Source organism: Glycine max, chromosome 8 (assembly GCF_000004515.6).
Source record: "Glycine max cultivar Williams 82 chromosome 8, Glycine_max_v4.0, whole genome shotgun sequence".
NCBI lineage: Eukaryota > Viridiplantae > Streptophyta > Magnoliopsida > Fabales > Fabaceae > Glycine > Glycine max.
In genome coordinates, this window is record NC_038244.2 from 2,286,435 (window position 1) to 2,312,751 (window position 26,317).

The following is a 26,317-nucleotide window of genomic DNA, read 5'->3' on the forward strand; positions in this document are numbered from 1 at the left end:
TGTAAACTTTATCTAACGGAAACATATTTTTGTTATGTAGTTTTTTTCATCTTTACTTGCATAACATAAATATATTTTTATTTTGTTAATTTTTTAGGAATAAAAAATGTACTTAGTTGTAGATATAAGTTATTTTTTCAAGCTAGTCAAATTAACAGTAACCCATATTACCTTTTTAATTGAAAAAAATGAATTTAGTGTCACAATCTACCTTTTTTAATCGTAAGAAAATCAATTACGATATAAATTTAGTGCCATATTTAATTAGGTTACCATTAATAAATGTATTTTTTATAATAATTAATTTGATTACTCTTATAAATTGTAATTTATATATTAAAACAATTCATTTTTAATTAAAAAATAATGTATTTGATAGTTATTACAATTAAAAAGGATAAATTGTATCTTAATTAATCTAATTTCAACTAAAACAATGTATTTTGTATCACCATTAATTTGTTTAGTTTAAAAAGATAGACTATATCTACAATTAATTATATTTATCATAAAAAAATTAGCCAAATAGAAATATATTTCCATTGTGTAAATGAAGGTGAAAAAAATATATAATAAAAATATGTTCTCGTTGCATATATAATGGACATATATTTACGTTGCATTTTTTTTTCACCTCTCCTTACACGATTGAAACATGTTTTGTTGCGTAAATATACAATAAAAACATATTTATTTTTAAGGATATATTTAGAATTAGATTTTTATTTTACACGCATGGAGTGAGAATAGCATCTTCCTTACAAATTCATAACAAAAATCACAAAAGCCCAACAAAGTCCCAATACAAAAGTTACATAATTCGCTAATCCATTATTAGGCTCTAGTAAATGACTAGTATAGCTTTAAGCCTCATTTTTAAATCTCTATCAATCAGATGCTACCACTATTAAGTATTAAAGGATGAGAGAGGCGACAAATTTGGACAATAATAGACAATTGATATCCACTTTTTCTATGAAGACTTACATTCACAAATGAAATCATATCCACAAATCATCTTTTAAGAAAAATAAAATAAAATAAAAAGTGATATGTCTACCTACTACCGTTATTAATATTGTTAACCATCCAGAGTAGAAAAACTTTTGTAAATCCTTTTGAGAAAGAAAAGAGAAATTTTATAATCATACTTTCATAGTATAGATATTTTGTTGAAATAAATATTTGATTTCTTCTTACTCACATTAAAACTATTTTTTTATATAAAAATTCTGGTGTCATTTTTCTTCTTTCTACATTTAACTTCTTTTTTTTTTGTCTAAGGAATGTTTGTTGTGTTTTAAAAAATAAAACAAAGTTTAGTCTATTAATTAATTCCCAACCTACGATTTAAAACACTTGATCAAAAGTTAAACAAGAGACAATTTAAAATTTTATTTTGGTGGCAATTACTAATAAACAACTACAAATATAAATAGTTATATTGTACCAAGAAACATAAACAATCATACGCTTTTATCAATATTAAATAATTTGACAGAGAAAAAAATTCAATTGTTCTTAAATAAGGTACTATAATTAAAAACTGTAAATAAAAAGAATTAAATATCAGGACTCGGGAGAAAGTAATAAATGTCATCTATCCAACCTTGACTCCCGTTATCATACTATCAAACTTAAGGGCAAAGCATGGAAGGTTGGATAGTGTTGTGATAATTTTTTTTTTATTCATAGGAATAAAAAATAGTGGGAAAAAAATTTATAATAACCCTTATAATTTATTCAATTAATTGAATTAGATAGTTTGACTAATAATTATTTGGTTAAGGCTAATATTTTAGAATGAATAAAATAATGTAGACCAAAGAATAATTAGGGCAGTGGGCAACTCCCATTCCTTTCTTCTAAAATGAAACGTAACTACTTGTATAATGTATTTGACTTTTAATTTTTAACCTTTTTTTTCTTTTATGCTGATAAAATTTATAATATTTTTGTTTTTTGTAAATATATTCTTTCATTGGATGAGATAGTGAATTTTAATTTTTAATATTTTTACCAAAATAAAATATCTTAAAAGAAACTTCAAAATAAAAAAAAATCCATAAAAAAATCAATAAAAAACTTAATTGTTTCTTAACTCAATTTTGATTTCTAAAATTTGTATGTTATTATTTAATTATGTGTGTACTTGCGGTATAATTTTTTTATGCTAAATAATATCAGATGTCGAAATTAGAAAATAGTACATTAAACTTTATTGATATTTGTAAAATGTTTTCCCTCTCAGAAATATTTTTTATGCATTTCTTGTTTTTATATTAATATTCACAAATTACTTTTTTAATATTATTTTTACTAAAGTTAATAACGCATGTTATATAATCATTGAACTAATAGGTAATTAATACAATATATTAATGTAGAAAATAGTGCACTAAAATTAAATTTTATTTTTCAAATGTTTTTAAACTTTTTATTTATTTATAAAAAAACAGTTTAACACCATAATATACGTATCTCTAAAACACAATCTTGATAAGAGAACGTCTATGGTACAATATATTCTTCCAACATTGATTGTTCATACACAATATTTAAATTTGAAAATTTACTTTTAAAAACTAAATATGTCTATTTATAGTAGTTAAAAAAATAAAATCAAGGATTACTTATTTATCATGATTATAAATTGTAGATTATATATATTCTATTGTCTTATATTAAAACAATAGTTATAAATCTTCTTATTACATTTCTTACCGATTCTCCTACGTTATTTGTATAATAAATATAAATGTGTTTTACACTTTCACAATATTAAATATATAGTTTTTAATTTTGATATTTTTTATAAAGCAATTAAATATTAACGAAAATATAACATATAATATAATATCATCATTAAACTTATGACATATTAATAATTTAACGAGACATGGGTTACTATTTTTTATTTTTATTTCCAAGCCTAAAACATGTTTTTTTTTATCATTATATTAATATAAAATAATTTTCGTTGAAAGCATGTTTATTGAAGGCAGTAAACATACAAAATGTGGGTATTATTTTTTTTAATAAGATTTATTTTATCTCCAAAATTAAGATTTAAATTCTAAACCACTAAACTATATAACAATGTATCAATTGTGAATAACCTGGCTTAAAACATTTTCTTTTTAAGACGCAGGCTATATATATCGTGAGAGAGCCAATTAGGTCTCCAAGATGGTGTTTGAAGGCGGTACTAGTTTATGACACCAAGAAGTGTTTTGAGCATTACAATGTTGGTGCATTGCATTTGTGTGTGAGAGTGTAGCTATAGAGAAGAAGGAAGAAGAAAACAAAAAAAGGGTAAAAAGAAAAACCCAGGCTTAGGCCATTAGGGTTAAATTGGAAAACTAGGAAAGAAAAGAAAAAAAAGACAAAAGATAAAAAATCTAGACCATTGATTTAAAATTGTTCTTCATGGTGAGAGAGCTCAAAGCATCTTTAATTAAAAAAATTTGAATTCAAAAAACCATCCATTAGATATATTATTATTTTTCTTTTTCATGCTAAAGGTTGAATTTTAAGAAAAAAGATTTCAAGATTTTTTTTAACTATTATTTTTTAATGTTATTTGAGAGAGAAAAAAATTCTAAACAAGTAAAATTAAAGAATTCAAAATTAATTATACTACTAAAACAAAAAAATAACAAAAATTCGTAACATCATAAAATCCAAAAAAAAAATTAAAAAGACAGATGTACAGGTTTGTCCTCTAGTTCGGAATAAATTTTTAATTTTAATTTATTATCAAGAGAATTTGTATTTGCCTATATTTTTAATTTTTAGTAAATTAAAAAGACATTTTTCTTAGATTTTTCTATTATAAAATATCAATAAAAAATATAACACCACGAGTTATTTTTACGTGAATATAGTTTTAAAATATAGAGACACAGAGTGTCAAACTTAATGGTAAATGATAGAAGTAATTTACACACGATCCCAACTTTAATTTTTATTTTTGTTATTCTTATGCTGTTATGAGAAATTCAATTCAGCATGTGATATCAAGTCAACTATATCTTCAAATGTATTTACAGGAATAAATAATGATAATAATAATAAATGTGATTCTATACAAGAAATTTGAGGATTGATTTGGTTGTGTTTAAATGGGAAGAAAAAGAGAGGAATTTTTGACATCTCGTAAATAATGATAATAATATCACGTCATACTCATACAAAGTGCGTGCCATTCGATACCAAAAATTAATGCGTTGTCTACTGCGAGTTGTCTGATATTGCACCTTCACCAACCGTTGATCGTTTTCATTTTATATATGTGCTTCTGTTCGTTTTCCAAATCTCCTCTTTGTTTCTGAATCTTCCCTTCGCAGTTGCAGAGATGGCTTCTCGCTGCTGGCCTTCCGATGCCGAGGTGCGTGTTTTGTGCTTAATTTATATTCTGATCTGCTCCTTAAATTAATTCGTCCTCATTTTTGCGTAGCTTAATTTTCTTTTCTTGCTTCACCGTTTGGTGACATTGCATATTCTTCGCTCTGAAGCTGTTTCTGTTTCTTCCCTGAACTCTGTTTCTTGTTTTTGCATCGGTTGGTTTGCAAATTGCAATTGGCATATTTAGCTGGAAGTTCATATTTGTGTTGAACGCATCATCAAATCAATGAAACTGATAGTTATTTAATTTTTGAAAATTCGCGTAATGGATATCATTTAATGATAACGTACTAGTTTGTTTCTCGAAAATTTAATGATAACGTACTAGTTTGTTTCTCGAAAATTTAATGATAACGTACTAGTTTGTTTCTCGGTAACTGCACATCATTTACCTTGCTCTAGAAGGTAAGAGTGTTTGGATCGGTTTTGGATATTATATTATTCTATTAATAATAAAATTGATTGATCGTGAGCAAGGGATTTCTGGTGAATCCTCTCCATTGTGGCTCAACCTAGGATAATGTTCAGCATGACCTTAATGTGGTAGCAACTTATTTAATTCATAATGTTTTGAGCCTTTCGAAAGTTGGCGAATGGAATGTTACAATGGAAGTGGAAAATAACTGACACATGTTAAGAGAACCTGAACAGTTGGAGTGGAGGAAGAATTTCCTTTTGATTCCAATACTGTTTGATACTCTGTGATTGATCTACTTGTAATCTGCAGCTAAATGAGTTGAGAGAGAGAGTTTCGAAAATAGGGGATCTGAATAAAGAGGAAGTTCGAGTTGTGGTATCTCCCTATCGAATATGTCCTTTGGGGGCACACATTGATCATCAGGTATTCTAATCTTTCTGTCATGCTATTGCAAAAGAAACTGAATGATCTTGAGCAATATGTGCTAGATCAGTAGTGCTGGGCAGATAAATTTCATCTGTTCAGTTGCCACTTGCCAGGCAATTTTCTCACAATTTTCATTTTGAAATTTGAATGAGTTCTCTTGCAATTTCCTTTGGTATTTGCAGGGTGGGATCGTTTCAGCTATGACAATCAATATGGGAGTACTTCTGGGGTTTGCTCCTTCTGGCAGTAACCAGGTAAATTAACTTCTTTCATGCTCATAAAGTCAAAATTAACTTCTTTCATGCTTTCACTTGATATGATCCCTATGCTCACAGACTCATTATTCATGATGCTTTCATTTGTTTGATGAATGATCTCGGGGACTTTTATTTTAGGTTGTAATTCGCTCAGGACAATTTGAGGGAGAAGTTAAGTTCAGGTCTGTGGTCAATGATTATAAAGCTTGCTGTTTCTTTTTTTTTTTTTTTCCTCAAAAGTTTCATTCCATTTCTTATAAAATTATCTTGGCTAAATGCATGCCAGATGCATTTATTTAGATATGTGCTACCTTTGACCATATCATTAGGATTACAAGACATGCTTCCTAATGGTTAATGAAGATGAAATATAATTGCTAACTCTTACTAATTGACAAATGATGTAAAGCTTCACCATCATTACGTATATGGCTGAATGATGGGCTCTCTAAGTAGTAATTGGTATATGATTTCAACCACCATTCTTTATTTCTTCTTTTAGTTACATAGGAGGTGCGAGTACCTGGGTAGGGGAGGGGATAACCGGTCTGGTGGAGGATCAAACCTCCAACGTCATCATCACACCCAAATCTTCAAGATTTAGGGCCAGTGTCAATTGAGCTATTACATGCGTTTCTAATGTCATTCTGATCTTGGGCTCTTCCTGTTTTTATTGCAAAATTTTGTTATCTAGAACATTATATAATTTGCCCAATTTTGAGTTATAAAGTGATTGGATATTTGATAGAGTTGATGAGATTCAGAAGCCAAAAGATAAAAATTTGGACAAAGATTCATCAGAGCTACAGGAACAATGTAACTGGGGGCGTTATGCTAGAGGAGCCGTATATGCACTAAAGAGTAGCGGAAACATTCTTTCTAAGGTCAGATATAATGCCGGAGGTTCACCTTTCTGTTCATCACTTGATTATGCTGAGTTTGTGCTATATGTATATCAGATGGATAGCAGCTCTATATGATAATATAGTTTAACCTGCACTTTCACTTTGATTAAGTTGAATATTTATGCTCTGCAGTGTAGTTTACGTAGGGCTTAAAAATTGTTAACTAAAAGGCATAATTACCCCAAGTTTGATGTTCTGTACGTTCTGGGGAAAGGGATCCATCCATTCTGTATTGATATTATCTAAGTATGAACCTTAGTAGCAAGAGGTTATTGTCAACTTCCCTATGAGTTCTTTTGTGAAACACTAAAATAAACTAGCAAATCAGACTGAAGCTTTTTTTTCATAATTGTTATTTTTACTGTGCTTAAAATTTTAAAATTTAGTTATATTTGTATTTAAAATCAATTCAGTGAAATTTTATTATTCAACAATCCAAAACAGTGAAATTTGGATGTCTCAACTTTCTATGCTAATCCTTAAACTTATTTGGGACATCACGACAAGCAAAAAAGACGTGGTAGAGAAAACTGAAGAGGCAATAGTCTGCCCATTTTAGGCTCCCTCGTGATCACTTTCCCTACCCCTGATCTTGCATAAAACAACCAACATGAAAGAAGTTCATATTACAATTGTTGTCCATCAATTGTCTTATTGAAATTAAGTTCAAAATAAGTCCAAGGAACACTAACATGTCTCAAAAGGAGGGGTTAATGTCTTCAACAGAAATAATAGAAAGAGTATTACCATCAACAATTTGAATATTTTGGTGTCCTTGTAAGTGCGAACATTGTGCAAATGTTCTGGGGAACTAGTCATGTGATTAAAGACCCCAGAATCAACAAATCAATGTTGAGATGAGATGAGATGGCATTGGACTTACCTCAAATGCCCAAGGCAGAAAGAGCGGATTGTACCATTTGCTGCTCACTCTCCACAGTCAAAGCTCCTGCACTGGAGGTTGCAGGAGTAGTGGTTGTGCCCATTGAAGTAGTAGTGGCGTGAAAGGTTCTCCATCGAACAACAAAGCTTCATAAGAAATTGATCTTGTTTGGTGATTTCATAGACTTGTTGAACAACAACAAGAAGCGAATTTTGGAAACACCAACATGTAAAATAGCGGAATGATCAACCCACAAATTAAGGAACCCACAATTATAATCCTAAATAGAGAGACTTCCTTGATGGTATGTAGCTATGTCCCTATTTGGATAAACTTCTCCATAAGCACTAATAGAAGAAGAAATTAAAAAGATAAAATGAATTAAACTCCTCCCATAAGAAGGAGGGCTTAAGTCTCAAGGTAGGAGATTTGTGATACCATGTCGAGAAATTTTGGCTTGATGCCCTCTTTGATCCTATTCTCCTCTATAAATAGTACAGATTGATTTTCAACTCTTAATGACAAATTAATTCTAATCCCCAATTCAGACAACCTAATTAGGATTTCTTAATATATAAAATTAATAGGCTGGTTATATTTCTAATTGCTACGACATATAATATAATCAAGAATAATAATTGGTTCCCTGGCTAACAATGTGATCTACTCTCCTCATTGGTGCCTCCAAATGTCTTTGCACATATCCAAACATCTTAACTAATTTTCGGATATCAATATCTCCTAGTACACAATCATTTGTGTTCTATCCTTTGTTGTATGATCACTTATCCTTCTTATTTTTTGCTACTCCCACTTTTTTCTATTTTCCTTTTAAAATCTGACATTCACTATTATAGAGTATAATTGGTCGTATAGCTGGCCAACTGAATTATACAAAAGAGAAAATATTAAGATTTTCAGTAATCATAAAGTACTGGAAGATGTATTATGTTTCTAGGTTTCTTATTTTTGTTCATGACTTCAGCAATACAGTTTGTGATATTTTAGTTGGCTGCTTTTTCAACATGCTTTCAGATTTTAAGCATTGCACAGCGTTGTTATGTTTAGCAAAGTTCGGGCTCTTTAGATCCTATGTCTGGGGTCCTGTTATGAGATTTTATTTTGGTACATCTCATTTGTTTTAATTGTTTTAAAGTTTACATTAGTTTTTTTTTTAAACATCAGCCGTAGCAACTAAAGTGAAATTATTGGGAAAAAAATGTTTATTGCACTTTTGTATTTCTTATGTAATAAATACTTTCCCCAGTAAAATCCTTTTAGTTGCTTAAAATTAGCTCTAAGGGTTAATGCCAACAAAACATTTTTCTTGTTGTTCAAATTATTGATGATGACATTTGATTTACTACAAAACAAAATAGAACTTACCTCTGTCAGCTTGATCCTGTTTAGAACTGGTTCTTGGGTAAATGTTAGATGAGTGCAACTGTAAATATCTTTTCTCCAGCCTCATGACCAGAAAATAAGAAACTGCTTATGTTGTATTTCTGGTTTTCTTACAATGAAGATCACTGCATGCAATTTATTTCTGTTATTTCAAAATGTATTCCCACCCATCCTTATTACAATGTTTCCAGGGTATCATAGGATACATATGTGGTTCTGAAGGTCTGGACAGTTCGGGCTTAAGCTCTTCTGCTGCAGTAAGATAGTGACTTCTCCCTGTCTACTTTCTCTTAATTTGGTCCTTAAAATTATGAGTATGATGGCCTTGTAATAATTGAAAAGAAATTCATCAGAAGAATATCTAGCTAGTTTAGCTTCTTGAGAAAAATTCACTTTCGAGCATGGGTTGGGGATATTGGAACAGAGGATGAACTAGGAGAGGAGAACAATTTTCGTTGTCAATGTTTTCTGCTTTCCTTTGTGCATCCATGTGCACTTTAATTCCTAGTAGTAACAAAATAAATGATCATTGAAGAAATGATTTATTATTTATTTATTTGACTGTAACTTTATTAAAAGTAAAAATACTTTTATAACCCTGAATTACTAATATTGCCTTAATTACAACCAGATCCCAATATATTATTTCACTCTTCAAATAATGTTAATATCTGTTAATCTGATCCTATGCTCATTTTCTTTTTGTTCTTTTTTTAATAAGCTGTTCGTTTTGATTTCTTTTGGAAAACACCATGATAGATCACTGTTGGCAACTGTTCATGTCTTCTGACTTTCTCTGGGTATTTCAACTTTCATTGTTTGGAAGGTTGGAGTGGCTTACCTCATGGCTTTGCAATATGCAAATGATTTAGTAATATCTCCCACAGAACTTATTGAATATGATAGGTAAGTCTATCCAAGTCCTTGGGGACAGTCACTATGCATTCTTCTTGAACCATGGGCAAATGTGTTTTTTTTTTATTTGCCAATGTTAGTTTTTGTTAGAGGGAGGGATTCGAACCCACGACCCCTCCCTCCTCCCTTCAACCACCAAGCCAATCACCATGGGCAAATGTATGAATCAGTGCAGTCAAAGGCATCAGAATTTCTTAAGTAATTGAAAGTATTTGATAAGGTGTACTAAATGCTCCTTAACCAATATCCAGTGCACTCTTTAGCAGTACCCCTTTTAATTTTACTTTGAATGTCATGTCTTCATGAATGCGAAATAGTCAAATATTTTAACAGTCTTCATCCTGCCCGCCCCCCAACATTATTGTTTGCGTATTTCTGTTAGCAAGGCTTTGGTGTCTTTCAGTTCAAGGCGTAAAACACCTCTTGACTTTAACTACCTTGATATGGATTGACTTCCGTGTGTTAGAAAAAGGGAAATATTTTTCTTCCAATCTCTGCTTCTCACACTCTTGTTACACCTCTTTGCAAGCTGTTGCTCACTATGATGGAAAGTAAAATGCTTCTAAAATGTTGCCATTGAAGTTGAAAAGTTAAGATGCCACCAAAGCTTAAAAGGAATTAGATCCCCATCCTTTTATTCATTGTGATTATAGATATACTACTGAGTCATTTCTCAATTGTCTGGTGATATTAGATCAGCCCTCTTAAATGTTACTTTTCTCTTTATAGGTTGATTGAGAATGAATATTTGGGTCTGAAAAATGGCATAATGGACCAATCAGCTATTTTGCTTTCAAGCCATGGTTGTTTGATGTGCATGAATTGCAAGGTAATACCTGGATTGATGTGTTGTCGTCGCAAGTTCTAAATGTCTTTTGATTTTTTGAAGCATATCCATCAGTTACAGAACTAGATTTGGTATCTGGCATGTTGATCATGTGCGCTTTTGTCACTCAAGCTTCTTATTGTGTCCATATGTATGTATATGCATCCTTTTCACCTATATGGAGGGTGGTAATGAGGGATTATGTGTTTGAAAAGCAATCGAGCAGTGTAGGTCATTGTAAAATATACAAGGGAAACTAGAGTGGCTCACCTCCCCACTTTCCCCCAAGAAATAAATTGCCGACGATATCGTTTACCAAATCCTCACTGTCAATGTTTATATATTCCTCTAAATGCTGGGGCAATTGAATTTATCAACCAAAGCACTTCAAAATTTTGCCACTAACTTGTAGCATAAGTTGCCATCTTACAAATATAAAGAATTCTTGTTCCACAAACTTGTATTAATTGCTAGATCTGTTTCATGTAGGCATTGATTTTTGATACTTGCTTAATTCAGATGCATGAAAATTGAAAAATACTTTTGTTTGCAGTTGCACTGCAGCATCCCTTGGATAAAGATGAACTGGATATCTTTTAAGATGTAAATAACTAGTTTTTTTGTTGATTTTTTTTTACAGTTGTTTTGCTTGAAAATTTTTCTATGGTATTTAGCTTGTCATATTAAGCTGTTTTAGAAAATAAAAAATAATAAACATTGCACTGAGGTTTGAATTTATGACGACAGGCATACTAGCCTCCCCCCCCTCCCCCCAACTATGCCGACCCTAGTGGGTTTATTTCTATCCTACTTGAGATAGGGGGACATGTTAGCTTAATTAATGCAATTAAATATCTAGCATAATAATTAATTAACACCACTATTTGTAATAATGGTTTTAATTAATAATTATGCTTCAAATAATTTCTCCCTGTTATTGTTGTCCTTCCTCTATTTTCATGTGTTGGTTTGGCACATGCAGACCAAAGATTATAAACTTATTTACCAACCAAAGGTTCTAGAATACAACGAGAGTGGGCAGCCAAAAGCAACCAGAATATTGTTGGCACTTTCGGGGTTGAAGCAAGCTTTGACGAATAACCCTGGATATAACAAGCGAGTTGTAGAGTGTCGAGAGGCCGCACAAATTCTTCTTGAGTGAGTTTTTCTTTCTTCTTCTTTTGCAAATTTATTACTGTTGTCATTCATTTTTTTAATAAGAACTTGTCTTTACTTTACATGCATTGCAAAATATTTAAGACATTTCTAAGTTTTAGTGTCTCAACTCTCAAGAGCTGTTGCCAAATGCCAACTTTACACTTACAAAAGGGTGTCAATAAACTGAGCTAGAGGATGGAAGTGGTTAATTACTAAAATGGATAAATACCTTTTACTCCTCATTAATCTCAACTAGGTCTCTCACGAATCCATTTTTGATGTTGTCAAATTTGCATCAGTTTAGTTTATTATAAGATGAGGGTGAGCCTTGACACAATGGTAAGGTTGCTGCCTTGTGACCTGAAAGCCACGGGTTCAAATCCTATAACAATCATTCTGTTTGTGGGGCAGGGCTGCATACATTTGCCTTACCCAAACCCCACTACATTGGAGCATCGTGTACTGGGTCACAGTTTATTAAAAGATGAATGGTAGAAGTTCTAATTGCAATAATAACTAAATTCGATATATAAGACATTAACAAGGTAAACAAGTTAGCTCTTATTGTGAATAATATTTCAAGAAGATATTTGGTGAAGAGAAGGAAAATAATTATAAAACAAGCTAAATAAGTTGGGTTTAATATTTTTAAAACAACCTAAACCAAGGCTTAAAATTTGGCTCATTTAAATAAATGAGTTAAGCTTTAACATCCTTTTTTATTTTCATGCAAGTCAAACTAGAGTTTTAAATTTTGTCATAGTAGTTTTTACTCATTTGGTTTTTGGTCCCTATACTCCCCCTCCCCAAGGTATAGGTCCATACAGTTTCCTATTATTAAGGTTTTGCTCCCTTTGAAACCAATATACAATTAGAATTTAGAACTAAATTGATGTATATGAATTTGGTGAGATAATCAACGCCCAAGAAGGTTATATTATTTTTTATTCATTTTGCAGAGCATCTGGAGATTACACAACAGAGCCCATCCTATCTAACGGTCAGTATCTTGCCTTCTTACATGTGAACCTAGTTATATCTTTTTATCAAATAGCTAACTGATCTAAGTAATTTTTTTGTTTTTTCCACTGAGCAGTTGATCCAGAAGTATATGACACTCACAAGGTATAAAGCATTGTCATGTTAAATTGATAAGTATACAGATCTTTACATATCCTGGTTAATCTATGATATAATGCACAATTTATATTTTGGGTGATGGGCTGATGGCATAACAAACATGAAATGTATAGCTAAATAAATAGGTTTCTTTTTTTTCTAGGAATATGATTTTGAAAATTGTATAACTGTAGAAAAGTAATAAATGCACTAATATTTTCTTTCTAAGCACTACAACAACAACAACATCAAAAGTCTTATCCTAATAGTTGAGTTTGGCTACACAGATTACCCAAAGTTATTTTGCTCGGTCAAAGACTAAAAATTTAGAAATATTATTTACCATGGGATCTATCCTAACCAATTCCTCCAAAGTCCGTCTTGGCCTCCTTCCTCTCTTCTTCACTGGGCTATAATCATACAGCCCATTCTTCTCACTGGTGCCTCCCATGGCCTTCTTTGAGGGTTAATAGTTTTCTGAAATAAACCCAGCTTGATAGAATTTTATTTTTGTTTTGCACAGTTGTCAATGGATTTGTAAATAATGTGTTGATTGGGCCATGGAATACTGAAATTCATCAATCACTATGTTGGAGTTCCTTCAGAGTACAGTCAACATAATAACCAACTTATATGGGAAGTAGTCTATGTTTAAATAGTTTGTGTTTAACTTGAGCTATCTCTCGTGCATTCACGCTCAAAACAGGCTTTGAAATGTTTTCCAAGATAGCAACGGTGTATTCCACATGCCAAAGTTTATTGGATCTTGTGCTTCCAAATCTTGCCACTTTAAAAATGTTCAAAATGCAGATAAAATTATGCTTGTTAGCTGTTATATCGACATTTGCAAGAAAGTATTATAGATTTTTTGCTATGCTAGTTAATAGAACCTGCTTACTTGTTCCAGCTTATTTACTGATGTTTAATGCTTCTTTCATATGTTGTATAATCTAAATCCCGGCTATGATTTTAGCATAATCAACTAATCAAGTACTCCTACATTTTGTTTGTGCAGCACAAATTAGAACCCAATCTAGCCAAAAGAGCGGAGCATTATTTCTCAGAGAATATGCGAGTTATGAAAGGTATAATCAGTTGAATTGCTTAGATAAATTTCATCTTGAGGTTTTATGCCCTGCTCATTTAACTTTTTTTACTATAAACATAATTTTATTAATTTATTTAATTTTTAACCTAGGAGTTGAGGCTTGGGCGATGGGCAATTTAAAAGATTTTGGAATGCTTATTACAGCTTCTGGTCGGAGTTCCATTCAAAATTATGAATGTGGTATAACTTAAATCCCCAAGTTCATTATTGAAATGTTTTGAAATTTCATCTTCTTGCTTTTATAATATGAAAGTGACATGAAGTACTGGAAACCAAAATGGGGTGGAAAAACATATATATTTCTTATGCAGTTATTCAATTTTCCAATATCTAGCTGCACATATTTCTATAAGTATATAGCCTTGAAAATTTACACACAAAAAAAAAATAATAAAAAATCAAGCCTAGAAACCGCTAACATTTTACACAAAATAGTGTTGGATTTTAAACTTTTGTTGTTACCTTTAGTACTCTGAAACACTTTTAGTTCTGTCCTTTCCTTCTCTACTGTTCTATATTTTCCTCTAAACTTTTTTTTAATTGCTTTCCTAAAGCTTTCTTCCAAGCCCTTGGTACATGATGGAATGTTCACTATGAATCCAGATTCTCTGCAAAGCAAAATATTTATTTTCTATTTTAGTTATCCAAATTTAATTGAACTGCCCCTGGTGTCCTATCATTTGCAGTATATCTGGATTGTGTTGATAAATAGAAGACCAAAATGAAACACAGCTGATTTTTAAGAGGAATCTAATAATTTAATCAAAGGCATCATGAATAATTTTTCATTAGCTTTGATTTAAAATCAATTGAAAATTTTTCATCAGTTCTTATTGTATGCGTGCGTGCTTTAAAAATAACATCTAATACTTTTGAGACATGAAAACTGACATGTTATCGTTAGATAATTAGATGTTAGAGTAACCATTGATGATCATGTTGAATGATGTGTCTGCCAAGGTTGTGAACCTCTGATTCAACTGTATGAGATCCTTCTGAGGGCTCCCGGTGTATTGGGAGCGCGCTTCAGTGGTGCTGGGTTTAGAGGGTGTTGCCTTGCATTTGTGGAGGCTGACCTTGCAACTGAAGCTGCATCATTTGTCAGGAGGGAATATCTCAAGGTACAGCCAGAGTTAGCAAGCCAAATAAGCAAAGACACAGCAGTTTTGATATGTGAATCTGGCGATTGTGCACGTGTAATTTAAACACCATTGTTGCCGTTAATACTTGTATTGCATCATCATTCTTATAATTGTGATCGCAGCTGTCAATCTCATTGTAATTCTATCAAATCTTTTTATTGTTTTCATGTATTTCGTGGCCTAGAATAAGCTCACGTTACATTATTAGATTTGAAAGAGGTGTATTTTAGATGGCGAAATGTAGTTATAATCCTTAGATTATAAAATTAATATAACAGACTTTTAATAGTTTTGTAACTTATTACATATTTTAGAGGAGTAAATAGACATTTTGGTCCCTGACTTTCGATCCTTTAACAAATTAGTTCTTATCTTTTTGAAATGTAAAAAATAGTCCCTTTTTTTGTATAAGTTTTGCAAAATAGTCATTGCCATTAAATTTAAAAATAACGTCGTTAGTGAGGTGCATTGTTGCCAATTTTAGTGTCACATAAACTATCCAATGCGACAAATTGTTCTAAATTGTGACACGTAGACTGGACTTTGATGCAAAATTTAAAAAGTTGTCAAATATTTTCTTCTTCACTTACTTCTTCTTCTTCACTCTAATTAGTAGCATTCATCTCTGAATTAACCTTCAGCTAAACGTGATACAACATTAAGGCTAAACAAAACAAGTTGCAAAAGAAATTGCCAACATTTTGTGAATTAAAAAACAATAAATGGAATTAAACTCTATGAAGGATATGAGTAGCATTGAAGACTTTGCAGAAGAAGTTTCTATAAGAAAGATGTAAAGCCTGATACCACTCCTTGGAGAAAAAAACCCGAAACTCGAGATCCAAGTGTGGATTCTTCTTATAAGGAATAATTGCAACACAATTGGTCCAATCTTGTGACCGAACCAGTTACGAAACAAAAACGACGACGAGAGAAGCAAAACGCACCGAACCAGTTAGTCCAATCTTGTGACCTCTGCAGCAATTCGATGTCGTAAAGCGTGAAGAAGTCGACGACTTTGTCGTTGTGGTTGCACTAGACGGCATGGGCGACCTAGAAGCGTAGAAGAGAGTCTCCAACTTAGAGAGCGTGGAGGCAAGCGGCATGGAACTTGGGGACGTAGAGGGAGAAGATTAGGTCGAGGATCTTGTCGGACCTCGAATCCTTTTCCAATGTCAGTGCGCAATTCAGCCTCGTAGGATTCAAGGGTGTTGGTGAAGCCGTGGAACACCAGAAACTCCCTCACAAGCTCCTCCGTGTGCTGCATCTTCTCCATCGATGCGTGTTTGGTTTGAAGAGTAGTAGTAGTTAGCACACAACTCATGCCTTGACGTGCCTTGACTGTGAGTTGGGATTGTGAAATTATTTGGAATTTACATACTCTGAGTGTGACGGAGGCCCTCACTTCCAATCACCTAAGCCGGTTCACCAGGGGTGGGGTGGATAAAGTGTAATTCGAGCAATAGGGATAGTGAAACGTAATAATTTTTACTAATCAAATCAATTTTTCTATTTTAATTTTTTGAAAATTAAAAACAATTTTGGAAATAGAAATCAAATGTTAAAAGTAGGGATGTTGCAGTTATCTGTCCTGAAAATAAATGGAAATAAGTGAAGAAAAAAATATTTGACAACTTTTTAAATTTTGCATCAAAGTTCAATCTATGTGTCACAATCTAGGACAATTTGTCACATTGGATAGTCTATGTGGCATTAAAATTGCCAACAATGCACCTCACTAACAGCGTTACTTTTAAATTTAACGACAATGACTATTTTACAAAATTTATACAAAAATAAAAACTATTTTTTACATTTGAGAAAGATAGGGACTAATTTATTAAAGGGGTCAAAAGTCATAAACCAAAATACCTATTTATTCTATTTTAGAGTTTAAGTTAGATATATTGTCCGTGTAAAGCACGGTTGGCTCTTAGGGCAAAAAAGTGCGAGAAACTTTTTGAGAACTACATGGATTCTTTGAAGGGGTTCAACCACGATGTTTCTTCATTAAAAACGATGAAGATTGGAGTGATCAACATTTTGTGATCATTGATCAACGGTTAAGAGTTATTGTGTGAAAGGTATGGTTGTATGAAAAGGGTGAGGTAGTGGTACAGCTGAAACCTGAGGCCTCTAAGTAAAAGCAACCTAGAAAAAGTAAATAAAAAGGATTTGTAGCCTAATAGATGATTAGATGATGGTATACGCAAGTCACAACTTTATGTGGTAGATGTGTGACAAAAAATAATGCAACCCGTATTTTCTGATGTTCTCTCTCTCTCTATATATATATATATTCTCATTATTTTATTTTAAGGATAGTACAGTAATTTAAGGTTTAATTTAATAAAATAAAAAATATGGACTTAATTTGCTTTTTTTAAGTTACATTTTTCATTCTTTAGTTCTTTGAAAAAGTGTGGCACTTGCGTACATATTTACAAAATCTTTTATGGAAGTCTATCCTGTAAAAATCACATCTTGAGTTTTTTATTGCTTAATTAATGTAAAAAGTCACATCTTTAGTTTTCTTTATTTAATAAAATCTATTTGACTTAACTATCAAGCACACGATCAACTAGCATGACACATAATTTCTCATTTTAACGAGTGATTTCAAGCAAAATTATCTTCCAAAGATACACGTAGGAAAATTATATTTAACTCTGACGAAAAATAATTTACTTAGAATTACATTAATATTTAAATTATTAGTGAAAATAAACTTCTTTAATTTATTGTTATAACAATTTAAATAAAAAAATTTCTTGCTTGTTAACATGAGATTAAGTAATTTATTGAATATGTTATTTTATTTATCACGAAATAAATATTTTCTTATGAAATAAAATAAGAATTTTTTTCTTCTTCTTAATTTCTTCAAAAGAATGGTCAACCATCAATCTCAGCCAAAGATGTGTGGGATTTTATAGTTCTTGGACACTAATCGAAATAATAATCTCTCTTTGTGTTTGGATACTAAAATAGTCTGCTCTTATTTGATGGTTCAAGTTAAGAAAGGCTACCCTGCATAGATATGAGGAGAACTAGTGTGACAGTCTGATTAATTAGTAGAGAACCTTGATTGATAATCATCGTGTAGGTTCTAATGAGTCAAAGATTGGCCAGAATGTACCGAATCTAGTTAATTTTTCACGCTTGTGTGCTATGATAAAGAAAGAACAGTTAAAATTGATTGGTTGGAACCTGGAATGGTGAAAGTTCTCTGCTAGATGCCTAGATCAACACCTAGCCCTATCTTTCATTCCTTTCAACATTCAAGTTCTTTCCATCCTTATTCAGCTTGTGATTTATATGCATAGATCAATCTCACCTCTCACATTATTATTATTTATTTTTGTAAATTTAAAAATCTCAAAACATATCAGGTAAAGATTGACAAGAATTATAAACAGATTGGAGGCTTGAACTATATAATAATTTCTTCTTCTTCATGTAATTATGTTTTGTGTTTTGGCATTTTTGGCCTTCCACCCATTAATAAAATAAAAATAAAAATGGAATGTAACGCTAATGCAGCTAATAATAGCTAGAACAGAGCTACAAGAAAATAGTATAAAGAGAATATTTGAAATAATGATGAAATTACAGTCACGTGCTACTACAAAACAAACACTCCCATCTTTCTTTCTGAGCTCTGCCAACTCTCAGATTTCTGTGTTCTCTTCCTCACTCACTTGTCACTGTAGTATCTCATATAAATTAGAGCCTTCAAGCAAAACCACCCTTCAAAATCATACATTAATCGCATTTTTCTCTTCACCTTTTCCTTCTTTCCACAAAAATGGTTCCATCTCAGTTATCCAAGTATGGTCTCCTCTTCATTTCTTGCACCTTTTTCCTTATCAACTTCTTAACCATTCCCATTTCTTCCCTCAACATAGGAGTTGAAACCACCGGAATCACTGTCTCTGTGGTTCGCTTCTTGCTTCATCTTTTTTCTTTTTTTAAATTCCAAACACTTCATTTAACTTAACAACACTTTCTAACTCTTCTTCTTTGTTTGCAATTGCAGAGCAAAGAGTGCAGCAGAACATGTGAGTCAAGCTTCTGTTCAGGTACTAAATTTCTTTTAACATTTGTTATGATGTGTTTGGGAGAAATAAAAAGAAAATGTAATGAAGTTTTGGAATGACAGTGCCTCCTTTATTGAGATATGGCAAGTACTGTGGACTTCTGTATAGTGGGTGCCCTGGGGAAAAACCTTGTGATGGCCTTGATGCTTGTTGTATGTATCATGATAAATGTGTCCAAGCCAAAAACAGTGAGTTCTATTTCTATACTTTCTTAATTTATTGTATTCAAGCATTTTACACTATATCAGATCTGATTTTCTATACTTTAATTTATTGTATTCAAACATTTTATACTATATCAGATCTGATATCTAAGTAAATAATTTACCTGATCTCCAGAGACCGATTTAGGAGGGGGCAAGCAGGGACCTGAGCCCCTCCCCAGAGATGGTTCATTTATTTGTTAAGTATGAAATATAATTGTGTAACTTTATATAGTGTTGCACAATAGTTCTTAAAATTGCATATTGTCTTGCGACACTTCTAAAATTTCTGGATCCCGATCAATTGTCTAGAATAACTTAAAAATAATTATATAGAATATTAATCATCAAACACTAAAACAACCATAAATTTAGAACATAAATTAATATCCTGCTGTATTTTTTCTTACATGAAAATGTTAAGAATTCAAAGCTCTTTTGATAAAAAAAATTCATTTCTCTCGTAATGAACATAAGTTATCTTTCCCACATATATAAAATATATATTTTATATAGATATTATATTATTATTATTATGTATCATTGTTATAGGATTTGATGACTTTCAATTATTAATATATAAAATTATTTTGTTTTTTTAGATTGTGAGACCATATTAATGTGAATTTTATTTATCCTTATTGTGCATAAGGAAGTCTACCTCAATAGTTAATGATATGTGTGTGAATCATAAACTCACTTATACTGTTTCATTTTTAAGAATAAAAAATTTGTTTGTTATTATGCTCATAAGATCATATTCTTCTTTCAAAAAAATTAGTAGAATTTTTAATAAACAATATTTAAATGACTGTAAAATGAAAAAAGGAAATTCAAGCCTCCGTTCAATGGACTGCTGGATTCGTCCTTGCTGATCTCATAAGATGGTTAAATTTTATTAAATATCTTTGTAAAAATAAACATAATGTAAACCTTTTTCCTAGATGAAAAGTTTAGTTGGATGTAACAATCAGTGGTTCAGAAAAGGACATATATAATACAGTTCTGACTTAGGAGCTAAGGAAGTCATGTGGTCCTATTTACCGTGTTTCTCTTGTTATTCTTTAATTAATTTTCGCCAAATTTCTGTCATTAACAAAAAATAAAGTGTTAAGGAAATATTTTGCTGACACTTTTCTTTGGTGAAACGGAGATGAAACCTACAGTTAAAAAAAAACTTTAAATATCTATTTCATTTTCATCACATCTATCATTTTTTTCTCCTTTTCTCTTTCCACCTCAATTCACCTCGTTTTGGAATGGTCATTAGTAAGTGGTCACTAGTTTATATACGTTTCTACTTTCCACATCCTTTTCTTTGTAGTTTTTCTAATTGTAATTTGTTTTAAAATATAAACTATTATCCAATTTGAACTAATAAAAACTTTATAAGATTAGTTTAGTTTTTGGAGAATACTGACGGTGTAAGGAAAATTGTATGTATAATTTTTAAGGTACATAGGCGTTTAAGACAATATTAATGAGTAAACTCTAGTGTTTTTTTTTTCTTCTTGTACACAATGACGTTTGAATTTATGTAAAATACTTAAATTCCCACCCTAGTAAGCTGAATCTATATTTGGGTTAGTTTAGCTTGAATTATTAAAAAGCTTTACCAAACTTCAACCAACTTAATCAAAATTTTAATTTTGCCCTTTTAAAATAAACTGGAGCCTATGTATGCAAGAAAAATCATATATATCTATAATTGTCCAAATGAAAGAGAGTGGAGAATTTACAAGCAAAAACAAATTTGCTTTGAACCCACTAGGGTAGGCCTAGTGGTGGAAAGTTGGAGTTAGATACATGACATTTAGGTTCAATTCTCATTATAAAAAAAGAAGGAAGAAGCAAATTTGAGTTAATGATATCCGTGTTGTTATATTTTTCTTCCAACAATATTCAAGTTTCGAAAGCTTTATCATTTGTGATAAATAAACACGTACATTATTTGAGAGCTATGGTTATACGTACATGAAAGTGACTACCAAATTATCAATGATGGTGCTGTGCAGACGACTACCTAAGCCAAGAGTGCAGCCAAACATTCATCAACTGCATGCAAAAGTTTAAGAACTCAAGAGCTCCTACATTCAAGGGAAACGCATGTCAAGTGGATGATGTAATTGAAGTTATCAATGTTGTCATGGAAGCAGCTCTGCTGGCTGGAAGAGTCTTACACAAGCCCTAGCTAGCTAGCTACAATTAATAATGGTTATTACTTATTACCTGCCTCTCAAAGCCTATATATATGAGGACCTAGCTAAGGTAGACTAGTTTTAGTTTTTGTACGTGTATTGTTTATTGTCCTTGGATTTTTTTTTTAATTAGTTTTGCATTTTAATTTCTATCGTTTTGTTGTTATTTAACGTTTAGTTTAATCAAATTAACTCCAGTGCACTTTTCATACATTCAGTTTTTTCTTTTTGGTTATATATATTGTCCTTGGATATTATTTTCTTCCTTATGAAATGGTAAGTAATAAATATAAGAGTATGCAAGGACAAGTTAATTTCCTCATAAGAAAGAAGGAATGTTAATTTCAAATCGACTTTGCATGCAGTTCCTTCCAACTGATGAAACATTCTCTAAAAGCAGGCCGAGTTAAAACTTTAGAAAACTATCCATGGATCCTTGGGTATGCGCTGTCAAGGAGCTGTGTTTGTGTTGGGGAAAAATAGATAAAAATAATTAATGTAAAACAAAACAAAGAATAATCACTTTCAAGTAGAATTGGACTCAAATATTTTAACGTAATTAAAAGAAAAAACTTTACTTAAGGTAACTAGATTTTCCGGAAAAATTAATATTAATTCACACCAATAATATGGTGAAAAACAAAAACACTTTGGTGTTGCACATATGTTAATTAAAATTGTACGTGACTAAAAGTTTAAATCATATGTTAGTCCACATGTTTTTGAGTTTACTCCACATGTATTCAAACTGTTATTACGAATGAAATATGACGTTTTATAAAAAAATGTAAACTTTGTTTCAAGTGCTTCAAGATTTGATCGAAATTAGTTATAATTCTACATTTCATAATAGAAGTTTTAGTCATCATGTTTTTGAAATGTAATATATTTAATTTATGATGCTGTACTTCAAACTTTACCAAAAATGATATCCACCACGTTTCAAGAAATAAAAGGATCAAATAGAAACTAAAATGAATTTTGACTAAATTTTGAAGGACTTAAAAGATATTTTTTTCAAATAATTATAAGCTTCTAATTATTTTCTCTTTCATTTTTTATTTTCTTTTTATCTTCTTAATCCGTTCTAAAACAAGGTGGATGCTTAACATGATTCAAAATTGTGAATTAAAAAGAGAGAGAGAGAGAATGAAAATCGCAAATAAAAAAGTAATGGATACCAAAATTATTTGAGTTTTTTTTAAGGAGTCGATTGATGATTGGGACGATGTGGTCCTTCCTTCCTTCCTTAGTTATTCCGCATCTTCTGAACATTGTCTTCTACTCTGACACCGATCCTTCTCCAACTCTCCCATCTTTCTTTGGTAGGACTATGCTTGAGTTTAATCGGATCTTACTCAACCCTCTCTCTCTTTTCTACCTTCTGACTTCTGAGCTTCCCATAACCACAACCACAGAACGGAAGAAACATAAACATGGGTTCCAATCCTTTGTCTGCATTGACTTCCACAATGCCCGCGCCAATCTCAACCCAAGACCATGACGACCAAGAAGACTCTCCTTCATCAAAAGCTCTTCTTTCCTTCAGCACCGACTCTTCTTCTTCTTTTTCTTCTTCTTCTTCCTCTTCTCACAAACCCCTCTTCATCACCCTCATCCTCATCACTTTCATTGCCTTATCAACATCCTTCGCCTTCGCCTTTCTCTACTTCTCTTCAAAACCACCACTTTCACCTTCTCCTTCTTCTCTCTCTCTCTTCTCATCAAAAGCTCGTCCTCTCTCCAAACTCAAACGCCCCGTCGTCCTCCTAGTCTCCTCCGACGGCTTTCGTTTCGGTTACCAATTCAAAGCCCCAACTCCCCACATTTCCCGTTTGATCGCTAACGGAACCGAAGCTGAATCCGGTTTGATTCCGGTTTTCCCCTCTCTCACTTTCCCCAACCATTACTCCATCGCCACTGGCCTCTACCCTGCTTACCACGGCATCATCAATAACCACTTCACCGATCCACTCTCCGGGGAACCCTTTTACATGGGTAACAGCCATGACCCCAAGTGGTGGCTCGGGGAACCCTTGTGGGAAACTGTTCTCAAAAACGGATTAAAGGCTGCAACTTATTTCTGGCCTGGTTCTGAGGTAAATAAGGGTCCTTGGACTTGTCCTTTCAATTTTTGTATCCGCTATAATGCTTCTGTTTCATTTGAGGATAGGGTTGATGCGGTTTTGGGGTACTTTGATTTGCCTAGTGATCAGATTCCTGATTTCATGACGCTTTATTTTGAGGACCCTGATCATCAGGGTCACAAGGTTGGTGCTGATGATCCTCTGATCACTGAGGCTGTTGCTAGGATTGATAGAATGGTGGGGAGGTTGATTAGGGGTTTGGAGGAAAGAGGGGTTTTCGAGGATGTTAGTATTATTATGGTTGGAGATCATGGAATGGTTGGTACTTGTGATAAGAAGTTGATTTTTCTTGATGATTTGGCTCCTTGGATTGATGTTCCTAAAGATTGGGTTGTCACGCATACTCCTGTGCTTGCAATTCGTCCGCCTTCTGGTAATGATCCTGCGGATGTTGTTGCTAAGATGAATGAAGGGTTGAGCTCGGGGAAAGTTGACAATGGGAAGTTTTTGAGGGTGTATTTGAAAGAGGATCTGCCTAGTCGGCTTCATTATGCTGCGAGTGATCGGATTGCACCGATTATTGGGTTGATCGAGGAAGGTTTTAAGGTTGAGCAGAAGAGAACAAAGCGCCAAGAGTGTGGCGGTTCGCACGGTTATGACAATGCGGTTTTCTCCATGAGGACTATTTTCATTGGACATGGTCCTCGATTTGCTAGAGGGAGGAAGATACCGTCGTTTGAAAATGTTGAGATTTATAATTTGATTACTTCTATTCTCAAGATAAAGGGAGCACCTAATAATGGCTCTGCCTCATTTGCAGAGTCTGTTCTTCTATCTGCTGCATAAGTGATACTAAGACCGAGTTTTTATTGGTGGACAGCATTGCAGATGTTGAACTCTAGCGAACAAAATATTTTATCGCTAAGCTGTATGATAGGTAATGTGCTCTCTAGGAGTGATGCTCGGATCAGAAATATGGGCATGCTGAAAGAATAGGGGTCATATACCTTTGCACGCGATTGCTGAAATTAGTCTATATGTAATAAAGGTAGTTCCATCCACTTGGTTCCATTTTTGTTTGTTATGAGCAGCACAAGTAGAGGGCAAGCTTAGCTTTAACAACGTGTCTGTAAGTAGTATACGATCACAGGATTTAAATGTTCTTGAGCTAGAGTGAGATCCCCATTTGGATCTCAAGGATCCATGGATTTGAACACTAAACTGTTTCCATCTTTCAGTTGTTTTAATTTCTCAACTCTCATATTTGCTGCTTGATCTTCTTTACTCATGACTTCATTTGCACATCAATGCCGTTGTCTTTTATTAAGTTTAAAATTCATTAACTCCTGTCTGCATAAATTTCTGCAATAGGCATGTAGCTCTGATAGCTAATCTAGAATGTACTGCTACACTAGCCTGCGGTTGGGAGTCCATTTTTCTTCATTCATTTCAAATATTACAGAATCCTCTGTTTGTTTCCATCAAACATCATCCAAGTTGTTTTCCAACTCCACGTGTATTTCAGTGCTAGTTTCTGCGTTGACAGACCACCTAGTAGAAAAGGAGAGAACAATTCAATTTGGCAGTATATGGTTTTTGAGTTGACTCTCATTCTCAAAATCATTGTCACTGTGCATGTGGAGGGTACGAAGATTTGGTTGCCTATCAAAATTGATTATATAGACATGGATATTGACTTATTTCCTGCTTAATAAACAAAGCCTTAACTTCAGTCATTATCAGCAAAGTTGAACTTTCATGCAGATGCAGAAATATAGTAGAAAGCACACCTTCCTAATGGATCGTGAGACTTAGAATTAACTGGGATGTAAGTGGAATATCCCTTTATCATCATCTACATGTGGCTCCCTTGTCAACTTTGGCATTTGTTCAATAAATAGTGTTTCTAATATAGCAGCATATCACTGAATAATAGAACATTTTTTCTGGTTCAGTTAAATATATATTTCATAACTTGAATGGAAATCTCGGACATGGTATGTTAGGCATTGGCTATGGGATGTGGTGATCAAATGTAGGAGGAAGTGAATGATATGGGAATCAAATTTCTCTTTGGATTTAGGCTTGATTGCAATGATTGGCGAATCGAGGATTATACGTAAAGAGGTTGAGACGATTTAAAATTGCTTGTTTTGTTGATGAATTGTTATAGAATATAAATTATTGTTATCGAAGTCATAACTATTCTAAAATCACACAGGATAAAGCTATTAGACACAATGAGGTCCTAGAGTTAGGTGAAGTGTAAAACATGGCCAAACGACCAACCAGAGGCCTTTTTTTTTTCCTTTCAATTTTACCATTTGGGAGTAAAATTTAAATTGATATTACGATTTTTTAATCGAATTTATTCTTTTTTACACTAAACTCATAAAATATTTTATGATTTTAATTTTATTTTTTAAATACAACTTTAAAATAGTAAGATTTTTTTTTGTACAACTTTAAAGTCATAAAGGTTTTTTTTATGACTTTAAAAGTCGTAAAGCTTTTTCTTTTCATATAACTTTAAAGTTATAAATTTTTTTATTAAAATTGTAAATTATTTTACAACTTCAATTTTTTTACACGTAATTTATTTTTTTAAAAATCATAAATAATTTTTTATTTTAATTATTTAATAAATTAATGTATTATTATTTTTTAAATTTTATTTAATATTTTTTTATATTTAATATTTTCTATATTTTTTGTATATTATCTTATTTAATATATTTTCTATAATTTTATTTTATTAATT

General features: G+C 32.0%; 2 protein-coding genes across 2 annotated transcripts; both read left to right on the forward strand.

Moving 5' to 3' along the window:
• Positions 1-4,122: 4,122 nt before the first annotated feature.
• On the forward strand, positions 4,123-24,817 carry LOC100793652 (uncharacterized). The gene is made up of 15 exons (XM_041017844.1): positions 4,123-4,390; positions 5,135-5,248; positions 5,434-5,505; positions 5,647-5,690; positions 6,257-6,392; positions 8,892-8,957; positions 9,527-9,606; positions 10,345-10,444; positions 11,424-11,599; positions 12,559-12,599; positions 12,696-12,724; positions 13,734-13,803; positions 13,917-14,006; positions 14,787-15,022; positions 22,876-24,817. Exons 1-15 carry the CDS (start codon positions 4,358-4,360, stop codon positions 24,400-24,402), a joined length of 2,814 nt encoding a protein of 937 aa, XP_040873778.1. The 5' UTR covers positions 4,123-4,357; the 3' UTR covers positions 24,403-24,817.
• LOC100787294 (phospholipase A2 homolog 3-like) lies at positions 18,675-21,680 on the forward strand. The gene is given in 4 exon segments (NM_001253213.2): positions 18,675-18,908; positions 19,008-19,050; positions 19,131-19,256; positions 21,287-21,680. Coding segments are annotated over 4 exon segments (477 nt in total). The 5' UTR covers positions 18,675-18,776; the 3' UTR covers positions 21,463-21,680.
• Positions 24,818-26,317: the final 1,500 nt, after the last annotated feature.